The sequence below is a fragment of the Trachurus trachurus genome (assembly GCF_905171665.1).
Source record: "Trachurus trachurus genome assembly, chromosome: 12".
In the NCBI taxonomy this organism is placed as follows: domain Eukaryota; kingdom Metazoa; phylum Chordata; class Actinopteri; order Carangiformes; family Carangidae; genus Trachurus; species Trachurus trachurus.
Window position 1 is genome coordinate 8066922 of NC_139908.1, and position 23892 is coordinate 8090813.

At 39.9% G+C, this 23892-nt stretch overlaps 1 protein-coding gene across 1 annotated transcript in view; it reads right to left on the reverse strand.

Moving 5' to 3' along the window:
* Positions 1-3225: 3225 nt before the first annotated feature.
* Positions 3226-23892, reverse strand: part of kcnt1a (potassium sodium-activated channel subfamily T member 1a) — a gene marked incomplete at both ends in the record, with an annotated part of 32456 nt that continues 11789 nt past the window's right edge. The window contains 24 exons of the mRNA XM_083984078.1: positions 3226-3343; positions 6779-6863; positions 6968-7030; positions 7129-7423; positions 8028-8156; positions 8652-8735; positions 8967-9068; positions 9300-9411; positions 9586-9720; positions 9957-10028; positions 11247-11419; positions 11594-11699; positions 12501-12717; positions 12825-13054; positions 14351-14500; positions 15565-15673; positions 16463-16571; positions 16669-16732; positions 19063-19199; positions 19351-19515; positions 20010-20190; positions 21375-21469; positions 21915-21998; positions 23618-23692. Of these exons, the coding sequence (XP_083840204.1) occupies positions 3226-3343; positions 6779-6863; positions 6968-7030; positions 7129-7423; positions 8028-8156; positions 8652-8735; positions 8967-9068; positions 9300-9411; positions 9586-9720; positions 9957-10028; positions 11247-11419; positions 11594-11699; positions 12501-12717; positions 12825-13054; positions 14351-14500; positions 15565-15673; positions 16463-16571; positions 16669-16732; positions 19063-19199; positions 19351-19515; positions 20010-20190; positions 21375-21469; positions 21915-21998; positions 23618-23692 (3090 nt within the window). The remainder of the gene's footprint in view (positions 3344-6778; positions 6864-6967; positions 7031-7128; positions 7424-8027; positions 8157-8651; positions 8736-8966; positions 9069-9299; positions 9412-9585; positions 9721-9956; positions 10029-11246; positions 11420-11593; positions 11700-12500; positions 12718-12824; positions 13055-14350; positions 14501-15564; positions 15674-16462; positions 16572-16668; positions 16733-19062; positions 19200-19350; positions 19516-20009; positions 20191-21374; positions 21470-21914; positions 21999-23617; positions 23693-23892) is intronic.

The window sequence follows — 23892 nt, forward strand, 5'->3', positions numbered from 1 at the left end:
TGAAGAATTATAATAAATCGCAACTAGGTACATTTTCTTGTTAAATTTGCTATGGTGTGTGTGTCTTTTTGTGTTTCTTTGCTGCTGTGTATTTCCCTTTCTTGTGTTGGAGGTTTACAGTACTGGATAGAACTATGTAATTATATTTAGTAGACAGTATATAATAATATATAGCCTACTCTTTTCAGGAAAATCATCTCAAACTCACTGTCAACTTAGCTCTTGTAAAAACCTCAACTTGTTGTCACACTTTGGTGCTTCTACAAATTTGATTAGACAAAATTTGCATGTTTATTAGCAGAAAATCTTCAAAAAACTGTCTTCATTAGTAGATGTGTGTGCTGCTGTTTGTCTCCCACGCTGCTGCTCATCAAGTCCCCGCACACACAGTAAAAACCACACAGGTGTTTCCACTTGTTGCTTGATTAGACTTCATTTCCCCAGTCTGACTGTCAGCTCTGTGGCTGTGGCTGCCTCCCCCTTCTTTTCTGTCCTTCCCTTCCCTCTTTTTCTTACTTTACTTTTTCTCTTTCTTTCTTCTTTCTTTCCTTTCCATCCCTAACTGCTTCCTTCCTTTCTTTTCTCTGCACCTTTCCCTTGCCACCCCTGTTTGATATAGTCTTCTGCCCTTCATTTACTGTATATTGTTGACTGTATTATTCATTTCCCATTTCTCATGCCCCTTTTCCACAAATTAAAATAGTTCCCAGGAGTCTTAAAGATAGGGGTGGGAGAAAAAATCGATTCACATAAATATCGCGATATCTTTTTTGACGATTTTTAAATCAATTTTTTTTCTTCAAAAATCGATTTTTTTTTTTTTGTTGTTGAATTTTTTTAAATATTGTGCAATGTGCATTTGTTAGCCTTTTTTACATACAGAGAGTACAGGTTTTGAAAAGGGTTATAAGGGTATAAAGTTCACTTTATAATGGAGTATGTTAAAGCAGATATCAGTGGAATGTTTTTGTTAATATAAGTCCTAAATAGTCCTATTTTCCGTCAGCAATCACTTACATGAAGTATTTCAGCCTAAACACGAGTCTCTCCGTCACTCTGCTCTGCTGTAACCCGAGGAGAAAATTTTCCTTGTGGGATACAAGTGTTATCCAATGAGGAGAGAGAACGGCATGAAGGGCTGTGTGTGCAGCCAAGGGATGCGCGTGAATGTGGTGACGTAGCACGAGGACCAATTGATGCCTGACAAGGGCGGGGGCTGCTAACTCATGGTGCGTTCAAAGAAACTCGTACTTTGTGTTTTTCCTTCCTGTGAAGTCATACCAGTTCGATCTGGTACGAGTTTACGGGTCGGAAGTTACGAGTGGCCGTTATAGGGAACTTTCACAGACAACAGGATGGTAAAAACACGAGCTACGGGTTACCTGGAACGCTACCAAGTCGTAGTTGTGACTTGAAGCTGTAACTTACGGTTTCAAAAGCCTGCCTTGAACGCAGCATTAGCCGAAACGGCCGTGAAGCTGATATCTGCTTTAATTTATAGGCTCCTACAGTACTATTTGTGTGCAGATAAATGTTTAAAATGCAGACTAAAAATCGAGAGAATCTGCAATATCGTAGAATCGCAATTTAAATCGAATCGCCATCCAAAAAATCGTAGAAGAATCGAATCGGGAGATAAGCATATCATCCCAGCCCTACTTAAAGACATGTCTGTGACATGCTTCAGTCAAAATACCCCAAGGATCAAACATCACGGCTCTTTTCTTCCACTCAAAACAGCCTTGTTCAGAACGGCTGGTTTCAGAGCCTGTCCCTTTGAATGCACTGCTCGCCCCACCACGCCCCCTCTACTGGTACTCACAGGTAGGGGTGGTATTATGCACATTTGAAAACTAATGACTGAAAGAACGGCTTGTAAAAACCACATGGATTTCAACCTTGGGAGCCTGAAAATTACAGATTTTTTGTCAATTCTCACATTTTGGGGCTGGAAGGCAAGATAAAGAAGATTAAAGAGCCTTCAAAATGTGGTATTTTCCATAATAGGCTATGTCCCTTTTAAAGACATATCAATGCTGAGTTTAAACAAACTTAAAACAGTTGTGCTTTCTTCATAATATCGCACTTTAATGTGCAAAATTAAAATATAATGAAACTCAAGTACAAATATTTCCAACATTTAAATACGTACCAAGTCAAAGAGTTGCAATTCAAAAATTCTTAGTGTACAGGATGTAGCATTTTAGAAATACATGTACATACCTCACCCCAAACAGCCACAAATCACTGAGCAGTGCTGAAAGTTACGATGAGGTCGTCTGATTACTAATATAGTACAAATCAAACAAAGCCTTAATTGGCACAATACTGAATATATGGCACAGAATATTTAGGGTTGAACTTAGGTCTTGTGTCGCAAAAACCTCATCAACTCAACCTCAGAAATGTACCGCAAACATACAAGTAACCACCACTGTTTGTAGACCTACACCACTGAATAACTAACCTCTATGATTCAGCTACAAAAAAGTAAGCTTTAAATAAAAGCTTTAAATGCACATGTTTTGTTTAAGTCACATAAGTGTTGAAGGCTTTTTCATTTTATGTGAGAGATAGGGGGGAAATAGGTAAATTTAGAATATGTGCATCTGATCTCAAAAACTAAAGGAAATTTCTGCTCTTGACGTTCAACTTGTGCTTTTTCCTGAAGGAGCAGAAACAAAATGTAAAATTCACTGAATACAGGACTTTTTAAATGACAGTGAATCTATTTAAGGACTGTCCTCTGATCTCAGTGCTGTTTTCTGGTGAGTCAGATTACCTTGAACCAAGGGCAACGCTGCAGGTGGGATGAACCTGATTGAAATCTCTTCACTTTAGTTGAATCGTTTTGTTGTTTTTTTGTTTTTGTTTTTAAATAAGTGTGTCCCTGACTGCTCTTTGGAGAGAGCTTTCACAGAAGTAAATGCACTAGGCTATTCATACATACAGTGTCTCTGGCAAGAGGATGAAAATGTCACAGATGACGTCAAACATCATCTGCCAAACGGTAGGCACTCGTATAATACAGCGGTACTGTTGGTCGACTGCAGTGCTGGGACAAAACAGCACAGATTTGTCCTCGGTCAGTCGGCCTGGACCGGTGTGGACGCAGCCACACAGACAGACACACAACCTCCCCCATACCCACCCCCACACCTGCAGGAAGTGGGTAGGTGATCAGGAAGGAGAGAACCAGTGGAGGTGTACACAGTCAGCATGCTATCAGAGCTGCGTGTCCTCTCTGATGTCCACGCAGGACTCGTGTCTCTCCTTCAGGCTGCTGCTGTGGATGGGGGGCTCCTCGGGGACGTGAGCCAGAGGGTCTGAACGGATCAAGTACCTGAGAGAGAGAGAGAGAGAGAGAGAGAGAGAGAGAGAGAGAGAAAACTGTGTATTGCAAGGCCGTAACCATAGAGTCAACATTGGGGGGGGGACCAAATCTCTCTCTTTCTATATATATATACTGTATATACCGTACTTTCCGGACTATAAGCCGCTCCTTTTTTCCCCGCCCCGGTGTCCCAGCTCTTGTCTCTGCACACCGCAACACAAACACGCTTAGTAACCCGTAATCTTTTGTTTACGACGGTTAAAGCAGAAGTAAGTGGTCCGGTCGTTTTCGCTAATGCTGCGTTCCAGGCCGGCTTTTGAAATCGTAAATTACAGCTTCAAGTCACAACTTACGACTTTGTAGCGTTCCAGGCAACCCACTCGTGTTTTTCCGACCTGTTTTACCGGTGAAAGTCACTATAACGGCCACTCGTAACTTCTGACCGGTGAACTCGTACCAGATCGAACTGGTACGACTTCACGGTCGGAAAAATACGAGTTTCCTTGAACGCACCATAACAGTCCTCATCCCTACGTCACCACATTCACGGCGTCCCTTGGCTGCACACACAGCCCTGCATGCCGTTCTCTCTCCTCATTGGATAAAAACTGTAGGATACGATAAATGTTTTCTCCTCGGCTCAGAGCAGAGCAGAGGGACTGAGAGACCCGTGTTTCAGTCCAAACACTCTATGTAAGTGATTGCTGTCGGAAGATATAACTATTTAAGACTTATATTAACACAAATATATCACTTACTTCTGCTTTAAGACTACACAAACACACACGCCATAACATCGTATATGTTATGTAACGTTATCCACCGCTCCATTTATTGATTTTTCGCCGGCTTCGTTGTAAACAAATGCATTGCAAATGCGTTGTAAACAAACCTCAGCATATCAAATAAGAATAAGATGAAGAATGTGGTCAAACTCTGCCAAAAAACAATTGGCACTCGCCTGAATGACCTTGACAATGTTTATCAGGTCAGAGCCACTCAGAGGGCGAGGCCCATTCTGGCAAACCCTCTCCACCCTCTTCATGCAGAGTTTCGACTCCTCCCATCTAAGAGGAGGTATGTACTGTACGTTCCCTTGTCAGGCCAAATCAATTAGATATTCAAAATCCTTTGTCCCGTCTGCCATTAGATTCCTCAATACGCTGTAGGTGAACCTGATGGGAACGATGTACAGTACTGTAATCTGTGATGACTATATGTATTTATTGTATTATTGTGTGTGCTATGTGAGATTTACTGCGTTTGATTCTGAACTTTTGCTACAAACCAAATTGCCCTTCGGGGACATTAAAAATTTTCAAATCAAATCAAATCAAAAATCACATGGGCGAGAGGAGCGTAACCAAAACAGCGGAAAAGCGAGCAGACTTGCACAGTTCCCTACTGTCTTTCTGTGTAAATATCTCATGTTACAACATGAAAACCTGAGGCTTATATTCAAGTGCGGCCTATATATATGTATTTTCTTTTCAAATTTTGCTGGTGCGGCTTATACTCAGGTGCGCTCTATAGTCCGGAAAGTACGGTAAATTCGCTAACACATGGAATACTTTTTTATTTTTTATTTTTTAATCAGCTAGCTATATATTGGGGGGGACATTTTGAGCATATCTGAATATGCATATGGTAATTACGGCCTTGGTGTGTTGTCACATGGGAGCACCCACTCTTCACTACAGAGGCCATGAAGGGCACTCTGTCTGCATTAAAGAAAAAGGAGCTAAACAAACAAAGTGTGGGATGCACTCGGGAGACGGTCGTCACCATGGATACTGATAGGTGCCCTGCTCGCCCAGTTGCTCTCCTGTAAATGTATAATCTTTCCAAAAAATAATAATTCACAAAAAAAAAGAAATGCGATGAAGGCGTTTTTTTTTTCATTAAATCAACATTATCCTATGATTTATTTTGCCACACTTATAAATTATCACCTCATAAAGCTGTCAGCGTGAACCTGTTAGCAGAGAGCTGTTTATTACACATCAGGCAAACATGAAACAACATTAATATTAATCAGAGGTCCTACATTTTGCCACCTGATTATTTTAGCAATATTTTGATCTTCACCGGCTCCTAAGGGAAATAACTGGGTCTTCAGCTGTGATGAGCTCCAGTATGTTCACCAGGTAATCACCAACTTTGTCTGTTTGCTGTTTGCAGCAGGTAGGGTATAATCAACAGTGTATAGCCTGTTTGTCACCACTTTCTGAAAAACCTTGAGACAGGATTGATTGGAGTGATGAATTCAGCCTCTAAAACCAAAACAATGAGCTGTTAGATGGAAAAACACTGTGAGGAGACAATTACCTGGTGCATTCATTGCATGGCTATGATAATTTTCTCATAATTATTTAATCTGAAGATATGGAAATATTAATTAGAACGGCTTTAAGGGATTACCCTAACATGTGGATAAAAGGACATTATACTGAGTGTACATTTATGTTTTCACCTCAGTGATTCTATTTAAATCACCTGAAAAGAAAAACTGAGGAAGAACTGTACCTTTTACCTTTATATAAATACTGTATATATGTTTACAATTACTCATTTGGCAGATGCTCTCATTCAAAGTGACTTACGAGTGAGGGATAACATTCAGACTTCAGTCCAGTAGAGAGTAGAGACCTTGAGGCTAAAATGAAAACTGTTCAATAAAGCGAAGTGCACCCAGAGTGCAGAGTAAGTGCTTGTTAGGCATGTTAGGCTGTTTTGGGAGGAGAGCTGCTCTTTGAAGAGACGAGTGTTCGAGAGATCCTTGAAGATAGAGAGGGACGCCTCTGCACGGATAGTATCTGGTAGCTCGTTCCACGACTCAGGGGGAACCACATGCAGACCAAAACAGTCTGCACTGAGCTTTGAGGACGTTGAAACTAAATAGTGGTAGTAATTAGGGATGTCACGATTACAAATTGTCTCGGTACGATTACTGTCAAAGAAATAATCACGGTGTTACGATTATCACGATTATTATGCATTAATTAATTTCACAACATTATGAATGTGTAAAATCAAATACAGTCAAAATATAATTACATTACTCATTGTTTACACAAAATATTTCAATATAGGAACAATTATTAACCCTCCAGGGGAAGCGTTTGAAATATTCAGGTCATAAATTGTCATCTATACCAAATGTTTGTGTTTATTTTAAACACAAATGACACGCTAACATTTAAATTCCTACCAATTCAATGTTACGTTAGTTAAATAGACCAGTATCTGAGCATTTACTTTTATTTTGGTGCACATCTGCCATAATCTTTTTTGAGAAGTGACGGTATTTAGGAACCTTTACGATTAATCAATTGTTGTGTTTAATACTGCGATTAATTGTGAAAACAAGTAATTGTGACATCCCTAGTGGTAGTAATCATAACAGTTTACATGTGTAATTTGACATAAAGGAGAAATGCTTACACAACGTCGTTGAGCTCCAGCCTGGTGTCAGGAGAAGGGTTGATGAGGACGTACGACAGAGTGTTCTGGTGATCGTTCTGTTCATCTGAAACAGAGACACCACATCTGTCACATCTGTTTGATGATTGATGAATTCCCCAACCCCCAACCTTGCCATAGCATCCAGACAAGGACAGACACGTACTGTACCTTGTAAGTATCCCAGATTGACTCTGTTCATGACGTCACTGGCTGTCAGATTTGTCAGGTCTTCTACAAACAGCATTAAGACAAGAAACAGGGAGGGAAACTCGTTTAGCAGAAGCAGACATGACAATTATGATAGTTGTTTTTGTTTTTTTCACCCTCACCATATCCAGATGTGGGGAGGCCCAGATGCCTCATGCGGTTGCGGACCAGCTCGGACAGCTCCTCCCTCTCGGAGCGGCGGTAGAGGTTGAGGCGTTGCTGGGCGATGCGTTGGGCGTGGTCCTTGCTGGAGTCGCGGCTCGCCCCCTGCCACCTCACGCTCTTCTTACTGAGCCGCCGCGCCCACTGCATGCTCTTCTTCCTCAGCAGCGGGTGATCTGATTGGTCGTTGCTGCGAGACTCGTCCCCCCTGTCCTTCGTGTCCTCGCAGTCGTCGACGCTGACTGAGACTTGAGACTGGGAGACAAGGAGACAGGAAGTTACCTCTAACAGCCAGGTTGCCCGTCAAAATAAAAGTTCAGACATGTTGAAAACAATAACTGGTGAGTGGATAATCATTTTTACTTTTGTGAATTTGAATTTTGTGTCAATAGAAAATTTAAACTCTTTTGTTTTTTAAGCACATAATGTTACTTTCTATTTCTATTCAACATTTAGATTAACTTTTTAAAGACACCTTCAGGTGCAAGTTGCTCTGGAAATAGAGGTTATTATTACAAAATATCATAAAATGATGATATATTCTTATAGCTGAACTGCAAGCATCAGTAAATATAATCCAATATTACTTTAATCTCTTTCTAAAATGGACTTCACTGTATAATGAGGGTCCTTAATAAGCTTATTTCAGTTAAATTAACTTGAACTTAAGAGATCTGTCTACTTCTTCCACCACTGGTGATCATTAACTGAAAGCACTGCTGCGTTTGAGTCCAGCTTTCACATAGCTGTTGGCATGACTACACCTTCAGTCCTGTTACATGTTCTGCAATAAACCAAAGACTACAAGCGTATTTGAAACACATTTCCCACTCGCGACTGATATTTGTGTCATTCTCACCTCTGATGTAGAGAAAATGTGGGATTCTGTCCGATAGATCCCGATGGGAATTTCAGCACTGGAGGAGCAGAGTTTCTGGAACAGTCGGCCGTAAGTGCTGATCCATAAATCCTCCTCAGTGACTTTCATCTGGAACAACAAGATAAATGGATATAGTATTAGATTAGAAGTACTGTAGTTCTGCTACTGTTACAGATCATTTCTCTCTTTGTACACTGCAAAAACTCAAATATCTTACCAAGAACATTTGTCTTATTTCTTGTCAAAACAAATCTCATTATACTTAAAATAAGACTCATCACATAAAAATAGTAGCTGGTTTTTAGACACCTTTTCTTTTCTTTTTTTTCACTTTTTTCAAGCATATTTTCACTTGAAATAAGTAGAAAATCTGATAGTGGAGCAAGTTTTTCTTCCTTATTACAAGCACAAACAAGTGAAGTGAAAATTTGTTTGAAACAAGTAAAAATTATCTACAAACAAGTTAATTTTTAGGTGATGAGTCTTATTTTAAGTGGAAAGAGATGAGTTTTGACTAGAAATGAGACATTTTGACAAGAAATAAGACAAATATTCTTGGAAAGATTTTGAGTTTTTGCAGTGTAAATGCTGTGTGTCACTCACAGCACAGAGGTATCCCGACCCGGGGGTGGTGTCCAGTCCCAGCAGCAGCCGTGCAATAAGGATCATGTAATCCTTCACAAAAGACTGTCAAACACAGAAAAATTTGTATAAACACCGAGTTCAAAACTGAAACCAGAGCACACTTGCTGTCAGTGACTGAACACAAGAGGGCACTTTCGCTCAACGTTGGTAACGCAGCTCTGTTTCCTCAGGCGATGCTGTTTCCCCCGCTGCCGTTAAAACACATCCATTCCTTTCACCTGGTAATAAAGAACCAGCTGAGACTTTAGTGTTTTGCTGTAGGTGTGTACCAACCTGATAGAGCAGAGTGTCCAGCATGCTGATGCTGAACACTCTGCCTGCAGCGAAGGGTAGGCGAAACATGAAGGCCAAGTTGGAGCCTTTATCTCGCTCCTTCTGTCGGGGAGACACGAAAAGCAAAGTACCGGTGAACAACATTCAAAAAGGTCTGTGATTTTTTATTTTTTATTTTTTGGTAACCGTGCACTATCGCAGATGGAAATGGCAAATATAATAACGGTGTCAAGACTGTCTACTTAAAAAAAAACACAGCTTTCACCCTCTCCTCACAATTCCTTGTTATTCTCACTGTGTGATTCACTGCAAGCTCTCTTGTAAATGTATCACCTTCTCCAGCTTGGAGAGAGCCAGTGAATAGCAGTCCTTTGCTCTGAACTGCATGAATCTCATGTTGGATGGATGAGTAAGCTCCGTGATGATGCTGAGACTGGGGAACAACCTGCAACATGAGAGAACATGATGGGAAAAGCATGAATCAGTCAGAAGATGTGACTAAAAAAAAAAAAAAAACACAACTGCTGTTGCCTCTGATTTATTAAACTGCCATTGAGCAAATAAAGTGACGGGATATGATCAGAAAATGAGTCATTTATGGCAGAATGTGAATGGTTACCTGAACATTGTCTGCACATTGACAATAGTTTTGGCATCAGCCATGTAGTCTTCCTCGGCACTCATCGTACTCTCTTTATCCACAACAACCAAATTGTCGGCGTAGATTATGCCACACTGCAGTAGGCTGTCAAGACTGAAACACACACACATATCCTTGTCTTACTTACTTGTGTTATGCTTACCTTGAACCTGCTAAAAGCCATTTCACAACAACCCTAACGCTAGTTTTTAGATACTATTGGATATAGTAGAAAAACCACACACACAGTAAGTGTAACATCACAGATCGGCCTATTATATAAATGAGAAAATAGATGTAACACATTATGAAATTGTAATGAAAAGCAGTAGATTATATGACCGTCTTACTTGTCTATGCTCCCAGCCATGTAGTAGACCATAGGGAAACAGCAGATGGCCTCCAGAAAGTGATTATCTGGACTACAAGAAACATAAATGACATAGTCTTATTTCAAACACATGCCCATGTAAACTCGTGTTGTGGTTAATGTTTTTCTTTTGGGTTTGTGCATTTCTAGAAGATATGTTATTTACTGTTTGACATTAATATTTGAACATTTTTTATGTTTGCCATGTAAAGATACCTGATACAAACAGATGGAGAGATTCATTTGTCCCTCCCTGCAGTGACCAGGCTTTTAAATGACTTCTGTTGAATGTTTTTTTTTTATGTGTTTGTTTGCTACTTGCTGTGGAACAAATTGCCCCTAGGGGACAATAAAGACTCTTGAATTTGAACTTGAACTAAAGAAGTATAAAGCAAACATTGCTTGATCATTAAAATCCCTGTTTCTCCTCCAAGACCTGCATCCAACAAAGCACATAAAGAGGAATATTTGGCTTTGTACACACTCACTCACTACTCTCAAACTCCTCTCTAACTGCAACAGTAAGTATCTGCGCCTCGGGCACCTCTGTGGTTGTCCAACTCCCTAGTAAGTGTGACTTCAGGCTGAGGGACGAGTCCATCTGTTGCTCAGTGCACTGACACCACCCCTGACGGATCGTTACTTTATGCATCTGCCCAGTCCTGGTGACTAGAGACCCAAGGCTGTGCAAAGTGCCTGAATTGCATATCCAAGTGTGTGGGTGTTTGTGTTTGTGCATGTGCGAAAGCGACAGGGGAGGGAAGGGGAGGGGAGAGAGTGGCGCACGTAGGGAGAGTTCATTGTTATGTGTGTGTTTCTATGAGAGTCCTGAGAGCTGTGCATGTGGGGGTTGAAAAAGGGACACATCAGGGATGTCGATGAAAAGCCCCGGCTCGATTTTTTTCTCCGAAGAAATATAATTTTTCTACATCTTTTTTTTCTCCCCCTTGCAGCAATATATATTATCCAGGTTCAAGGCAAAGCAAGTTGCCATGGCGACTGTCTGGAGCTACGGCGAGCAGCATTTTTTATTTTTCTTTGTTGCTCAAAACACTCGTCACGTCACTGTGAGCGAGCGGCATCACTAACCTAACATCAGAAATGACAATGGAGATCCCACCTCCGCAGCCTTGTCCTAAGTGCTCTGCTGACGTGGGCTCTTAGCGCCGTAACATTTCCCGCCGTGAAATAGTGAAAGACAGAATGAAGGGCAGAGAAAAGGAGCGACGTGCGTGTGTGTGTTTGTTTGTGTGCCTTTAAGCGAACTCACGGGTTATCCAGCAGCAAGACAAGGGGGTTAAGCTCTTTTCTGGGTCTGTAATAAGCTCTGAGCGGCACGATGAAGTTATAGAGCCCGTTCCCCGCAGTCTCCGCAGACACAATGATGAGCTTGTTTTTAAAACCGTACGCCTTGGCATCCTCAAAACTGTTGTGCCTGCAACCCTGCACAGGAAAAGAAGGGAAGACAAGAAAAAACAGGTATTTTTTGGTGTGCTTTTACCAGGTGAAGGACAGAGAGACGGGGTGGGGGATGTCGGGGGATTGGGTTGTACAGTAAGGAGCGATGGAGGCAGCAAGTAAGTGAGTGACTAAGTTGGAGGAGCAGCGACTGCCCACCTGGTCCAGTCGTAGGCAGCAGAACGGGGCTTTTTCAGCCAACAGATGGCACAGGGTGGGCGAGCTCCCGATGTACGGAGAGTTGGGGGGATAACCTTTCACATACCTGGCAACAAAACCAAAAAAAAATCATGAATGACACATTTTAAGGAAACACACTGTGGAAAAAAAAACTGCACAGGTTTCCAGTTGTAATTTCTCATTCTGAAAGAGTTTCAAGTTTTTCAAGTTTTCAGAATAAATCTACTTCGGTAACACTTTACAATAAGGGTCCCTTAATTAACGTTAGTTAGTACATTATTAAGCATTAATATATAAACTAATGTGTTAATTAATGCTGAGTAATGCATACATAATGATAACTAATTACATTATTAAACTTTAACTAACTTTGAGTAGTAAACATTAATTAACTGCTTACTAATAGGCTACATAAATGAATGTGTTTCCTAATCCTAAGAAATACATAATAATCATTGTTAATATATCTGTAAACAGTTAATTAATGCTTAATAATGTACTAACTAACGTTAATTAAGGGACCCTTATTGTAAGGTGTTACCTCTACATCTTTAGTCATGATATCTTGGAAACAGCGTGTTTAAGTTTAACTGCATGCTATTAATCGTGTTTATCTTTAGTTAGTATGAGTCATACCTTATTCTTCTACTTAATTCATATACAGCTATGAGCTACTTACAAGTATATTCATGTGTCTATTTAAGTATAAATTGACTATTTTTTACTTTTTAATATTATTTCTTCCTGTCACTGAGAGTGTACAATACAAAACATGACAGAAATAATAAGTGTAAGGAAATGGAAAGTTATTGGGTATTAGTTGGTTGTATTTATGAATGGATTTCAATAAAAGTATGAAAAACAAGTCATCTAAGTTAGACCTTACTCAGTAGACGATTGATCTTTCTCATCTGTGAAGACGGAGTCGTCTTCTGATTGGTCGCTGAGGAGGTCACACGGCAGGATGGAGGAGGAGTCTGCGAGCTCCTGAACCGGGGCGATGCTCGGCCGGCGGCTCCCCGTCCCGTTCACCGTGGGCGGGACCAGTTTACTGTCCGAGACGTCCGGTGGGCCCGTATTCTGGAGATCCATGGCAACAGTGCCTATAAATAAAATCCAACCAGCATTTCCTCAGGTTCATCAAATTCATCATCAGCACCTGCTTTCAGACCTCGTTCACCAACACGGGCGATTGCTCACGCTCTCTCACCCATGCTGGCGATGATGCTGTGCACAGGGAGCTGCGAGGGTCCGTCGTAGAGCCCCCCAGCTGGACGGCCCTTCTTCTCCTCCTGGTTGAAGATGAAGGCCGAGTTCTCCTCCTTGGTGATGTTGATGTAGTAGCAGGTGTCGGTGGCAGCCATGATGTGGCGTGGGCCGGGGTTCAGCAGGATGCTCTTGTTGTCTTCCCTCTTTATGCCAATCAGACACACGCCGTACCTGAACATCACATACCGGCTGTTAGAGCACGTTACTCCAGACAAATATAATATAATAATTGCATTTTAGGCTGTAAAATGATGAGAAATGGTCGTCACAAACTGATGCTTGAGGCTCAAAGGAATCAAGCAACATTTATTTGCTGTCTCTATGACAACAGTATACTCAAAAATGTTGGATGCTCCTGGTTTTGGATTCATCTATCTGCATTAAAATCATATAAAATTATAATGAGTCAAAAACATGCTGATGGGATAGTTCAACATTTTGGCAAATTGGCCCATTGCCATAATCCCTATAGTTTTAGGAATAGGTTCGTTACCTTTAATTGTCGGTGCAAGCTATTTTTAGAACGGCGGAGCAGAGCCGTGAGCTGCTCAGAGTTACGCTACGGAGGCTAATGGGATTTCTTGGTTTCCCTCATCAAACTCATCAAATACACAATCCAACAACTCCAAAACGCTCTCGTGGACAAGTTGTGACCTGCACATTCACCACGCTATGAGATAATAATGTAACATTACGAGACGGAGTTGTTTTGGAGTTGTTGGATTGTGTATTTGATGAGAGAAACCAAGAAATCCCATTAGCCTCTGTAGCGTAGCTCTGAGCAGCTCGCGGCTCTGCTCCACCGTTCTAAAAAATAGCTTGCACCAGCAATTAAACCAACACTAAGTAACTTTTCAACCTTCATAAAATATTTTCATAACTTTTGTGATGATACATCGACTTACAACAAGTTGAATGACACCTCTGTCGTGGTGTGAGGGGGTCTGTATCTCTTTCTCTGGCACTAAGCAGCTTTGAGGAGCATGGTAGGAACCCTGCTCTCACTTTACTTTCACTTTTGCGAGTCACAACAAGGAGGGAGCAGGCAAAACGGCACTTTAGCAATGGATTATGTTTGTGTTTTCACTTTGAAATGATCCACTGGAAACAGAAACTTAGTTTTGATGTCTTCTGTTAATTTTAATGCAGGATATTTACAGGGCTTCACGCTAGTGTTCATGGGAAATGGAGTCTTCCTTCAGGCAAAACACTACCGCTTTGGTCCACAGGCGCCGCCAAACTCAACCAAAACGGAAAGTTCTTTAGTACTGCTTTAAAGGTAACGAACCCACTCCTAAAACTATAGGGATTATGGCAATGGGCCGATTTGCCAAAAAAGTCTAACTATCCCTTTAATCATAAGTTGTCAAATCTCAAAAACAACAATCCCTGTAAACTCTGCTCTGGTATATTTTCAACTTGTTGTCAGCATCTTAAAGAGATGCTTTAGCTTACATGTCCACTCACTTCTTGTGAGCGTGAAAGGAGGCATACGTGAAGCCTTTGCCATTATACTCCCCAAAGAACTTGCTGTCACACAGTCGGATGTGGTAGACCTCGTTGCCCGAGCAACAGCCGTACATCCTCTGCCACTGCTCCGGCGACTGTTGTCCTTCTCTGCAGTCATTCAGAAAAATACAATCGAATGTAAAACGGATCAGTGAACCTGGTGATGAGTGTTAGAAATGTAGCATGTGTGCAGTGATGCTCATGCACAGTCTGAGAATATATATTCAGGATCAATCATTATCATGAATCCTCCATCTCCAGGCAACCCCTCCAAGCCCCTCGGGGGTCACGCTGGGTCTCCTGGGTTAGCTAATGAAAGCAGATGCATCATCCATCTGTCAGTCAGCTTGGATGTAATATGCCCGTTGTAATGACTTCCGGTAATTACAATAATTACTCACGCACTTTGACGGAGTTTAATAGGCTACGAGAGACGCACAAAGGAAGCAGTTTATATTCCTGTTTTAACACACAATGGCTTATAAATTGTTTCCATGCAGTCACTCGTGGCCAAAGGCAAAAACAGTGTGCTCATCATTATCAATATCTGAGTCACTTTCAAACTTATTACCCTCTAAACACCCTCCTAAATTTATCTTGTGCACTCAAACACACCCTATCATAGGCTATGATTTTGATTTGCATGAACTTACTCCATTATAGGCTACACAATCAGACAACAGGCAAACAACGTCATATTCACCTATGGGGGTAATGAGTTCTTCTATGAGATAGTTCTAAAACCTGTACATCTATAAAACCCACATAAAACTTTCCTTTCTAAACAGTCTTCAGGAACACAGCAAGTGCTAAAAGTCCATTGAGTCCCTTTAAAGGCTGTTTTCCTAAGCCATTTACATCAGCCTTTAACACTTTGCCATCTGCATGCTGTGAAAAGTCATTTTCTACCAGAGAGCTTTTCACACAGTTTAATGGGGAACACATCCACAGAAATCAATGAAGGTGCATGCCGCCTGTTTTCATTTTTGGTTTAATGCACTTTCTCTGTACTTCCTGCAGAGTTCCTTCTTGTTCATTGCTTAGGCTTTTTTATCCCCCCTCTAGTCTGTGCCAGTCTTATGGAAGCTATATAGACATCAGCAGACATGAACATGTGAAGAAATTTGAACTCTGTGATTTCAAAAAGCCTCAGGCAGGCAAAGATGACTGACCGTCCGCGGGAGGTGTGCACGAGGAGCGTGACCAAGGTGGAGGTGGCAGGACAAACACAGTTGAGAGCCAGCATGGCGTACTTGAACTCTTCCTCACAAACAACGTGATCTGAAAACAGAAGAAGAGAAAATTGAAAGCTGATCAGAGGAACATTTCTATTCTTGTGCAGGTTAAACAATTGATAAGGAACTTTAAGATTCAAGTAGCTTATTTTCAGCTTTGGGAAGAGCTAAACTAGCTGCCTTCAGTCTTTATGCTATGCTAAGCTAAACTAAGCTACTCCCAGCTCAGCTTCATATTAAAAAGCTTCAGTAACTGACTGTAACACTGCAAAAACTCAAAATCTTACCAAGAATATTTGTCTTATTTCCAGTCAAAACAAATCTCATTATACTATTATTATTATATTACTAATATTAGACTCATCAGTCATCACATTAAAAGTAGATTGTTTTTAGACACTTTTTTTTTTACATCTTTCAAGCATATTTTCACTTAAAATAATCTGATAGTAGGGCAAGTTTTTCTTTCTTATTACAAGCACAAAAAAACTTGCTACACTGGCAGATTTTTCTACTTATTTCGAGTGAAAATTTGTTTGAAACAAGTGGAAATGATCTAAAAACAAGTAAATTTTTAGGTGATGAGTCTTATTTTAAGTGGAAAGAGATTAGTTTTGACTAGAAATGAGACATTTTGACAAGAAATAAGACAAATATTCTTGGAAAGATGTTGAGTTTTTGCAGTGAACTGGCTCTGCTTTAAGTCTTCACTCAGGGAAATATGTAGCCTATGTAAACTACTGTAATGTAAAAAGATTGACTGCATATGTACGACTATTTCTTTAAGTAGTTTAACTTTAACGCCTCATTTATCTGAAGGTTCAAACTCTCTCACCTGCAAATTTAACATGGAACTTATTTTCAGGTTTGAGTATCTGGACATAAAGGGGGCAATTTGGAGCGAAGTCCTTCACTGCCCAGGCTCTCAGGATGGTCTGATGATCCTGCGGGGAAACAAACAGTGACAGATGAAACATTTTACATTTATAAATGAGTCTCCTCTGATTAGTTGAGGTCATGATTAGCGGTTGGTCTTCTTACCGCAGCCATGCGATCTACCTCGTTGCGGCTGCTTAGAATAAAACAAGCCTCTGCGTCATCCATTCTGCAGGAGTGACATGAAAAAAGGGCAAATTACATTGTTCCAAAATGACAATGAAAAAGTCAAAGCAGCTGACGCAAAGGGAATGAGCCAATCCAAGCGCATTTGAAATGATCTTTGACCTGTGAGAGGGGGTTAATGGCGACATCCACTGAATTGATATTCATTTTAAAAAATTGCAAATAGACAATCACTGAAAAGACAGTTCTGAAATGCTCCACGCTATGTATGTGCAGTGAAAGTGGAACTGTTTTTTGCATATGATTAACACAGCCGAGAGAGTACAGAATGCAAAACAAGTGTGGGAGGATTTGAGATGGTGCCAGATGCAGGATGTAAGCTCGGCACACACCCAGCCTCTACCTCTAATTGCACAAAACTCATTGCCAAATGTATGCAGCCGACTTATATAACACGTTTTCTTCAAAGTTGCACTTATTTTGGTATCGGGTTTTCCATACCATATGATGCGACTCCAGGCGGCAAAAGGTGTTTGTTTGTTTTTGGTTTTTTTTATTATGTTCTTTTTGCCAAGTTATTTTATGTGTTTGCTTTTTTCTTTTTTCTTTTTTACAGTATTACACAGAAGTGAGGTCTGGCAGATCAATAGAGACAGATTAAAAACATGAATGGTCAGACAGATTGTTTTTCACAGCTCCACATCTCCCAAAATGCTTCTCATTCTGCAGCATTATCTTTTTTTTGGAGCCTCATCACTGCTATGTTGTGAGACTGAACAAGCCAGAGAAGACATTGTACGAATGTGTGTATAGCTTCTATTCTCAAAGATTAAAGCTACAGAGATAAACTTGACTAGATGTCACGACTGACAGCTGGTTTCTAATCTTTTCATCAGCGCTCTCTGAAAATGTCCACAGGCTCATTCATAAAACTTTTATGCCAAAAAAATTAACAGACAAATGTGAGACGGATCATGTTCGCTTTCCACAGAGAAATTGCTACTTTTAACAGCTGAGCCTCTAAAAAAAATTGGGTATCGCTTGAATGAATAATTACAACGTTGTCTGAGCACGAAGCTGCACAATAGCTCTGACAAGCCTGTTTACTCAGAAAGGGAAGAAAGAATATCAGGGTGATATCAAGGAAAAGAAAAACAATAGAGATCCACACCCTGCTGATGGGAGCTCTGCAATTATTCGTACCAATCTCAGAGCGCAAAACTAAAATGCTAACTTCCAACATTCACAATTTGATGTAAGACAAAGATGTGCAGCTGTGCACAAATGATGCCAACCGCTAACATCCCTCATCCTCTCAGTAAGGTAATAAGGATGGTAAAATTAGATGATTTGCATTTGCCTCACCTTTAATTACAACAGTTAGTCTAATCTGACCCATCAGTGTTATTTCTTTTTGTGAAGAAGGGTGGACGATAGTGCTAATAAAGTGATGTTCAACAGCTGAAATGTTTTAGATTTGCCACAAAGTAGTGAACACATTTTGACCTGATGACAGCGCTAGATAAACAGTTGTCAGCAAAATTGTGATTGGAGTTCATCCTGTGGGGGAATATGAACATCTGTGCAAAATTTGATGGTAATTAATCACTAAAATCAATATCCACACTGGCTTTGTTCAAAAAACAACTGAAAAAATCATTCTGGATCTGTCAATTTGTACCTTTCATTTAATATTTTTTTCATTATGTAAATTCTTTTTTGTTTGTTTTTTTTATTAATTTAGTATCTTTCATTTTTCTATGTTAATTTGTCTTTCTTTCTTTTCTGTTTTTTATGTTATGAATTTCTGTATTATCTTCTTACTTTGAAGACCACCGCTGTTGTTGTTGTTTTTTACATAGGGGAGGTATTTTTATAAGCCTTTTTTGGCTTCTGCCTCTCCTGCACAATGTTTAATTTTACTATTTACATTGTTTATGCAGGTTATATAATGTGCAAATAAAAAAACTAAACTAAACTAAACATCAAATTGTTGTTGAGACATTTTTCTTGAAATCAAGTTATGATGGCACAAAAGGAAAAGTCAGGGGATCATCCAAAACATTAGGATTCATCCTCTGGGAAATATGAATGTCTGTAGAAATGTTTGTGGCCATTCATCCAGTAGATATTGAGACATACTAAACTAGATAAATGTAACATCATTCATCCTCTGTGGACCATGAATGTCTGAATGAATTTCACGGCAACCCATCCCCCAGTCATTGTGATATTTCAGTCTGGACAAATGTGATGATGGACAGACTGGATAACAGGCAGAACAACACACAGCTAAGCGCTAATGACTCACTTGTCAGTGCCAGTGTAGACACACACTTACATTTACACGTGTGGGTTCTTTCTGCCACTTACTTGGCTCTCATCAGATCTTGGTCTTTGAGAACAGATCCTTGCAGATAGATCACCCTCTGTGACCACAGAGGGATCTGCAGCACTCTCCGCACCTGCAGGTCCATTTCACTGGGGCACAGGATCACCACATAGTAATCCTGTATAATTACACAGCAACACAAGAGGTATTCCGTCTTTAAATATCCTCAGAAACACACCACGCATATCATTATCACACTCTATATGTGTAGTCTGGTGCACAGAAATGCATGTGTGTAATTTCCTCCCTGACATTTTGTATCTTGGTACCTGTAGTCTGGGATGGGCATAGAACTCATTGAGAAAATCCATGAGCAGGTCTATTTTGAGCGCGCTGACACACAGCACCACATGCTTCTCAGTCTGAGCTCTGTGGCGGCTGTAATTCCCTCCTGACTTCTGCCTCTCCATCCACAGGTAGATCAGCTCCTCAAACTGATGCACAAACACTCTCAGCAAAAGTACAACTCACAACAACAACAACAATAAAAAAAAACATTGACAAGTTATCCTACATTACACAAATGCAAAAACTCAAAATCTTTCCAAGAATATTTGTCTTATTTCTTGTCAAAATGTCTAATTTCTAGTCAAAACTAGTCTCTTTCCACTTAAAATAAGACTCATCACCTAAAAATGTACTTGTTTTTAGATAATTTTCACTTGTTTCAAACAAATTTTCACTCGAAATAAGTAGAAAAATCTGCCAGTGAAGCAAGTTTTTTTGTGCTTGTAATACTTGCCCCACTATCAGATTATTTTAAGTGAAAAATATGCTTGAAAGATGTAAAAAGTGTCTAAAAACAATCTACTTTTAATGTGATGAGTCTTATTTTAAGTATAATGAGATTTGTTTTGACTGGAAATAACAAGACAAATATTCTTGGTAAGATTTTGAGCTTTTGCAGTGTATTTCAGCCTCTTCCTACCTGCAGAGGCAGCACCACCAGAGCCACACAGATCATGATGACTACCAGCAGCTGCGAGGGCCATATGCGGGGAGTCACGTCTCCAAAGCCCACCGTGGAGAAGGTGACGATGCAGAAGTAGAAGGAGTTGAACAGCGACAGGTTCTTTCCTGCTCGCTCCAGGTGCTGGATTCCACATGTGCTGTTGTGTAGAGCAGATAAACAAACACAGCATTAGCATTTATGACTACCATGTACTGTAGGAGGAGTACTATTCACTGTGAACCTGGCAACATAAAACAGTGATGAGGAGTGATGAATGATGAAGTGATAAATTATAAAAAGAAATACTAAATAATTTTGTTTTTGTTTGACTTCAGCAGCTGGTTTACAGCAGTTATTTGCACCTGTTGTTTTTATGAGACCAAAGACAAATTTCCACATTGTGGACAATAAATGAAACTAACTAACTAACTACCCAAAAATACAACAACGACATATAAAATTTAAGTATCCACTACAGAGCTGCACATCAGTGAAAGCTGCATAATCAATCAGATTCCTTATTTAACTCATACTTTTTGGAAGCAATTCATTTTTAAGGGTTATCATTCAGTTTGCTGGAACACAGTGATAACAACAGGAAGTTTTATGATTAATCCTGTTCAATTTGTTCGGTTGAGGTTAATATTGACGTATTGATTTGCCGAGGAAGGAGCTGCTCCGTTTAAACCCAAATGAACATTCATCTATTTTTAACTTATTGTTGAAAACTTTGTTCTTTATTTATGTTTGCCTTGAGGGTAAATGATTTTCATGCTCATTCTGACCCGCTGAGAACAAATCAGTCTCAAGTCCCGAGCTTAGACTCTTGTGGCATTTCGAATTAATTAGGAGTGTGTCAACTGAGCACTCTCCATTTCCTTTCAATTAGCACCAACTTAGACAGTTCTTTTTGCAGAAAACTCATTATGAATTTACAGACCCCAAAACAGAGAGAACCACCAATGTTTCCTCTTCTCTGCCAGAAAATCTCCAATTTTGGGAACTGGTTAATCACTACGCAACAAGTTATCATCCCATCAAAGACACAATGAGTATATCCACTTACATCTTCACTGCAGTGCAACCCAACACATCAATTTATAATTTTGAAGTTAATTTGTAGTTAAGAGGTGTTGATACAAACTGATTAGATTGTTAGAGTTATGTTATAATCAATCAACCAATCAACTTTATTTATATAGCTGCACATTTAAAAACCACAGGGGAAGCCAAAGTGCTTTACATTGAGACATAAAAATAGGTTTAGGAAAAACAAAGCAAAAAACAGAATAAAGGAACAAACAAGCTTTATAAATATAAAGCTTGAAGAGGCAGCCTCACCCTGTGAAGACCAGGCAGAGTAAGGTGCAGATGAGAATGAGGACCTGGTTGAACATGGCTGAGTTTGTCCTCTGGATCGCCCTGTGGACGTCATTCTGCACCGTGACAAACAACACAGTTTGAAACTACAAAACTCAAGGATACAAAATACTCACACGCATCTTGGATTTATAAAACATTTCTGGCAGTTATTATTATTGCCAGGAATCATTCACATCATTAGTTTAGCTGTTCACTGCAAATGTGTTTTCTCCTCAGGCTGCTCCATGCTGCAGCGCTACAGCGTGACACACAAAGCATGATAAAATACAGCAGGCTGCAAATAATCCCTCAGTTGAAAGCCCTTCAGGGTGCAACACAGCACAGTCAGAGCAGAGCCAGAGCAGGAGAGGGATGTGTTGTTGTCAGCAGCAGCAGCCACACAGTGTAAATCAGTGTATAGTGAAACGTCACCTTGATCTTGCATAGTGTGAACCAAAGCATCTGATTAAAAGCAGGTCATTAATAACAGAAAGGATTAGGTTAAAGCATCGAGCTCACGATCATGTTCTCCAGAGCACATTTGGCCAGCCAGCAGTTGAGGAAGACGGGAATGAAGATGTTCCTCACGGAGGGCCAGAAGATCTGTGGAGAGAGCGTATAACACATCGTTTCACATTTCATCAACACATACAAACTCCACACAGGAGGAAAATATATGCATGCACTGTGAAAAATTAAAGTTAAATATTTAAACACAAAAAATGACTGTGCTGTTTTTTTGTTGGCTAACATTATAAGAATATGAAAGCTCAATTAGCTAGGGATATATTAGTAAAATGTTAATGTCCGCTAGCTAATACACCCGGAGGGACAATGTCAATAAGCTGATACCTTGCATTATTTGACCATGTGTTCAACATCTTTGTTTTACTGTATGTAGCAATTGCTAATTAGCAAGTACAACTGAGGCTGATGGGGATGTCAATAGTTTTGTAGATATTTAGACAAGTTGTGATCTGACCATAATAGTACTCGATAACAGAGAAAAGCCAAGTTATCACAATTAATCCTGATGGCGGCTGTTTGTAGGCTACCACACTGAATGGAAATGCCTCAGTGAACTGCCAATACTTTCACTATACCAAAAGACTCAACCTCATGGTGGCAGTAGCTACAGGAATAATCTGAGGGTTACCAAAGTCAACAGGCTTCATCCTATGGGGACCATGAATGTATGTCCAAAAACTTCAATAGCTACTTAGAAATTCAGTATGGGGAAAAGTGGTTGGACAGCAATGCCATGCTGCTAGCTGCTAGCTGCTAGTGTGACAAACTACATACACTACACACAAAGAGTTAGGGATATTCGACTTTCAGGTGAAATTTATGGAAAACATAAAAAGTTTAGTGGTGGGTATACCACGACGAAAAAATGTCAATGTGTCAATAAGTTGTCATGTGGCCAAAGGACACCCACTTCTCTGCCTTTCTGTGACTCTTCTAGTCTCCCTGTGTCTCTGTTCAACCTGTTGATGACACTCTGACACTCTGAGCTCAGTGGACATTTCCCTCCCCCACAAACTGTCATTGAACCAGAACGTTTAGTGTTGTGATTTTTGCGGTTAATCACCGGACATGTGCATCCAAAAGTTTAGAGAAGGTCAAATTAAGTTCACCTGTAAAGGCTTTAGTGCATTTTAGGTGCATTGTGAAATTTTATCCCAAAGCTGAAAAAATCCCTAAGTTTTTGTGAGTAGCGTTTGTTCAGAGACTGACAAGTTACACAGCAAAAACTCAAAATCCTTCCAAGAATATTTGTCTTACTATATCTTGTCAAAATGTCTAATTTCTAGTCAAAACTAAACTCTTTCCACTTAAAATAAGATTAATCATCTAAAAATGAATTTTTTGGGGGATAATTTTCATTTGTTTCAAACAAATTTTCACTTGAAATAAGTACAAAAATCTGCCAGTGAAATCAAGTTTTTTGTGCTTGTAATAAGAAATAAAAACTTTCACTCCACTATCAGATTTTTCTACTTATTTCAAGTGAAAATATGCTTGAAATAAGTAAAATTGTCTTAAAAACAGGCTACTTTTTAATGTGATGAGTCTTATTTTAAGTATAATGAGATTTGTTTTGATTAGAAATGACATTTTGACTAGAAATAAGACAATATTCTTGGTAAGATTTTGAGTTTTTACAGTGTAGATGAGGTAACATAAAGGCATAATGTCACCAAAACACAAACAAGTTTTACCGTAATGATGAAGGGAACCGTGTTGATCATCTCCAGGAGAAAAGACACCTGGAAGATCTGCTCCCAAATGTTCCCCTGAAATACAAAAAAAAACACACACACACACACACACAGACTTTTTAACACTTTTAACTGCAAACACACAATAGACAGTGAGTCACCGCAAAGATACATTTCTTCATTGTAATCTGTCACTTTCCACGACCACTTAATCCTTCACCTCCAGATCCTGTAATTATCGTCTATCCTTAATGTAGCCGTGACAAATGACTTGG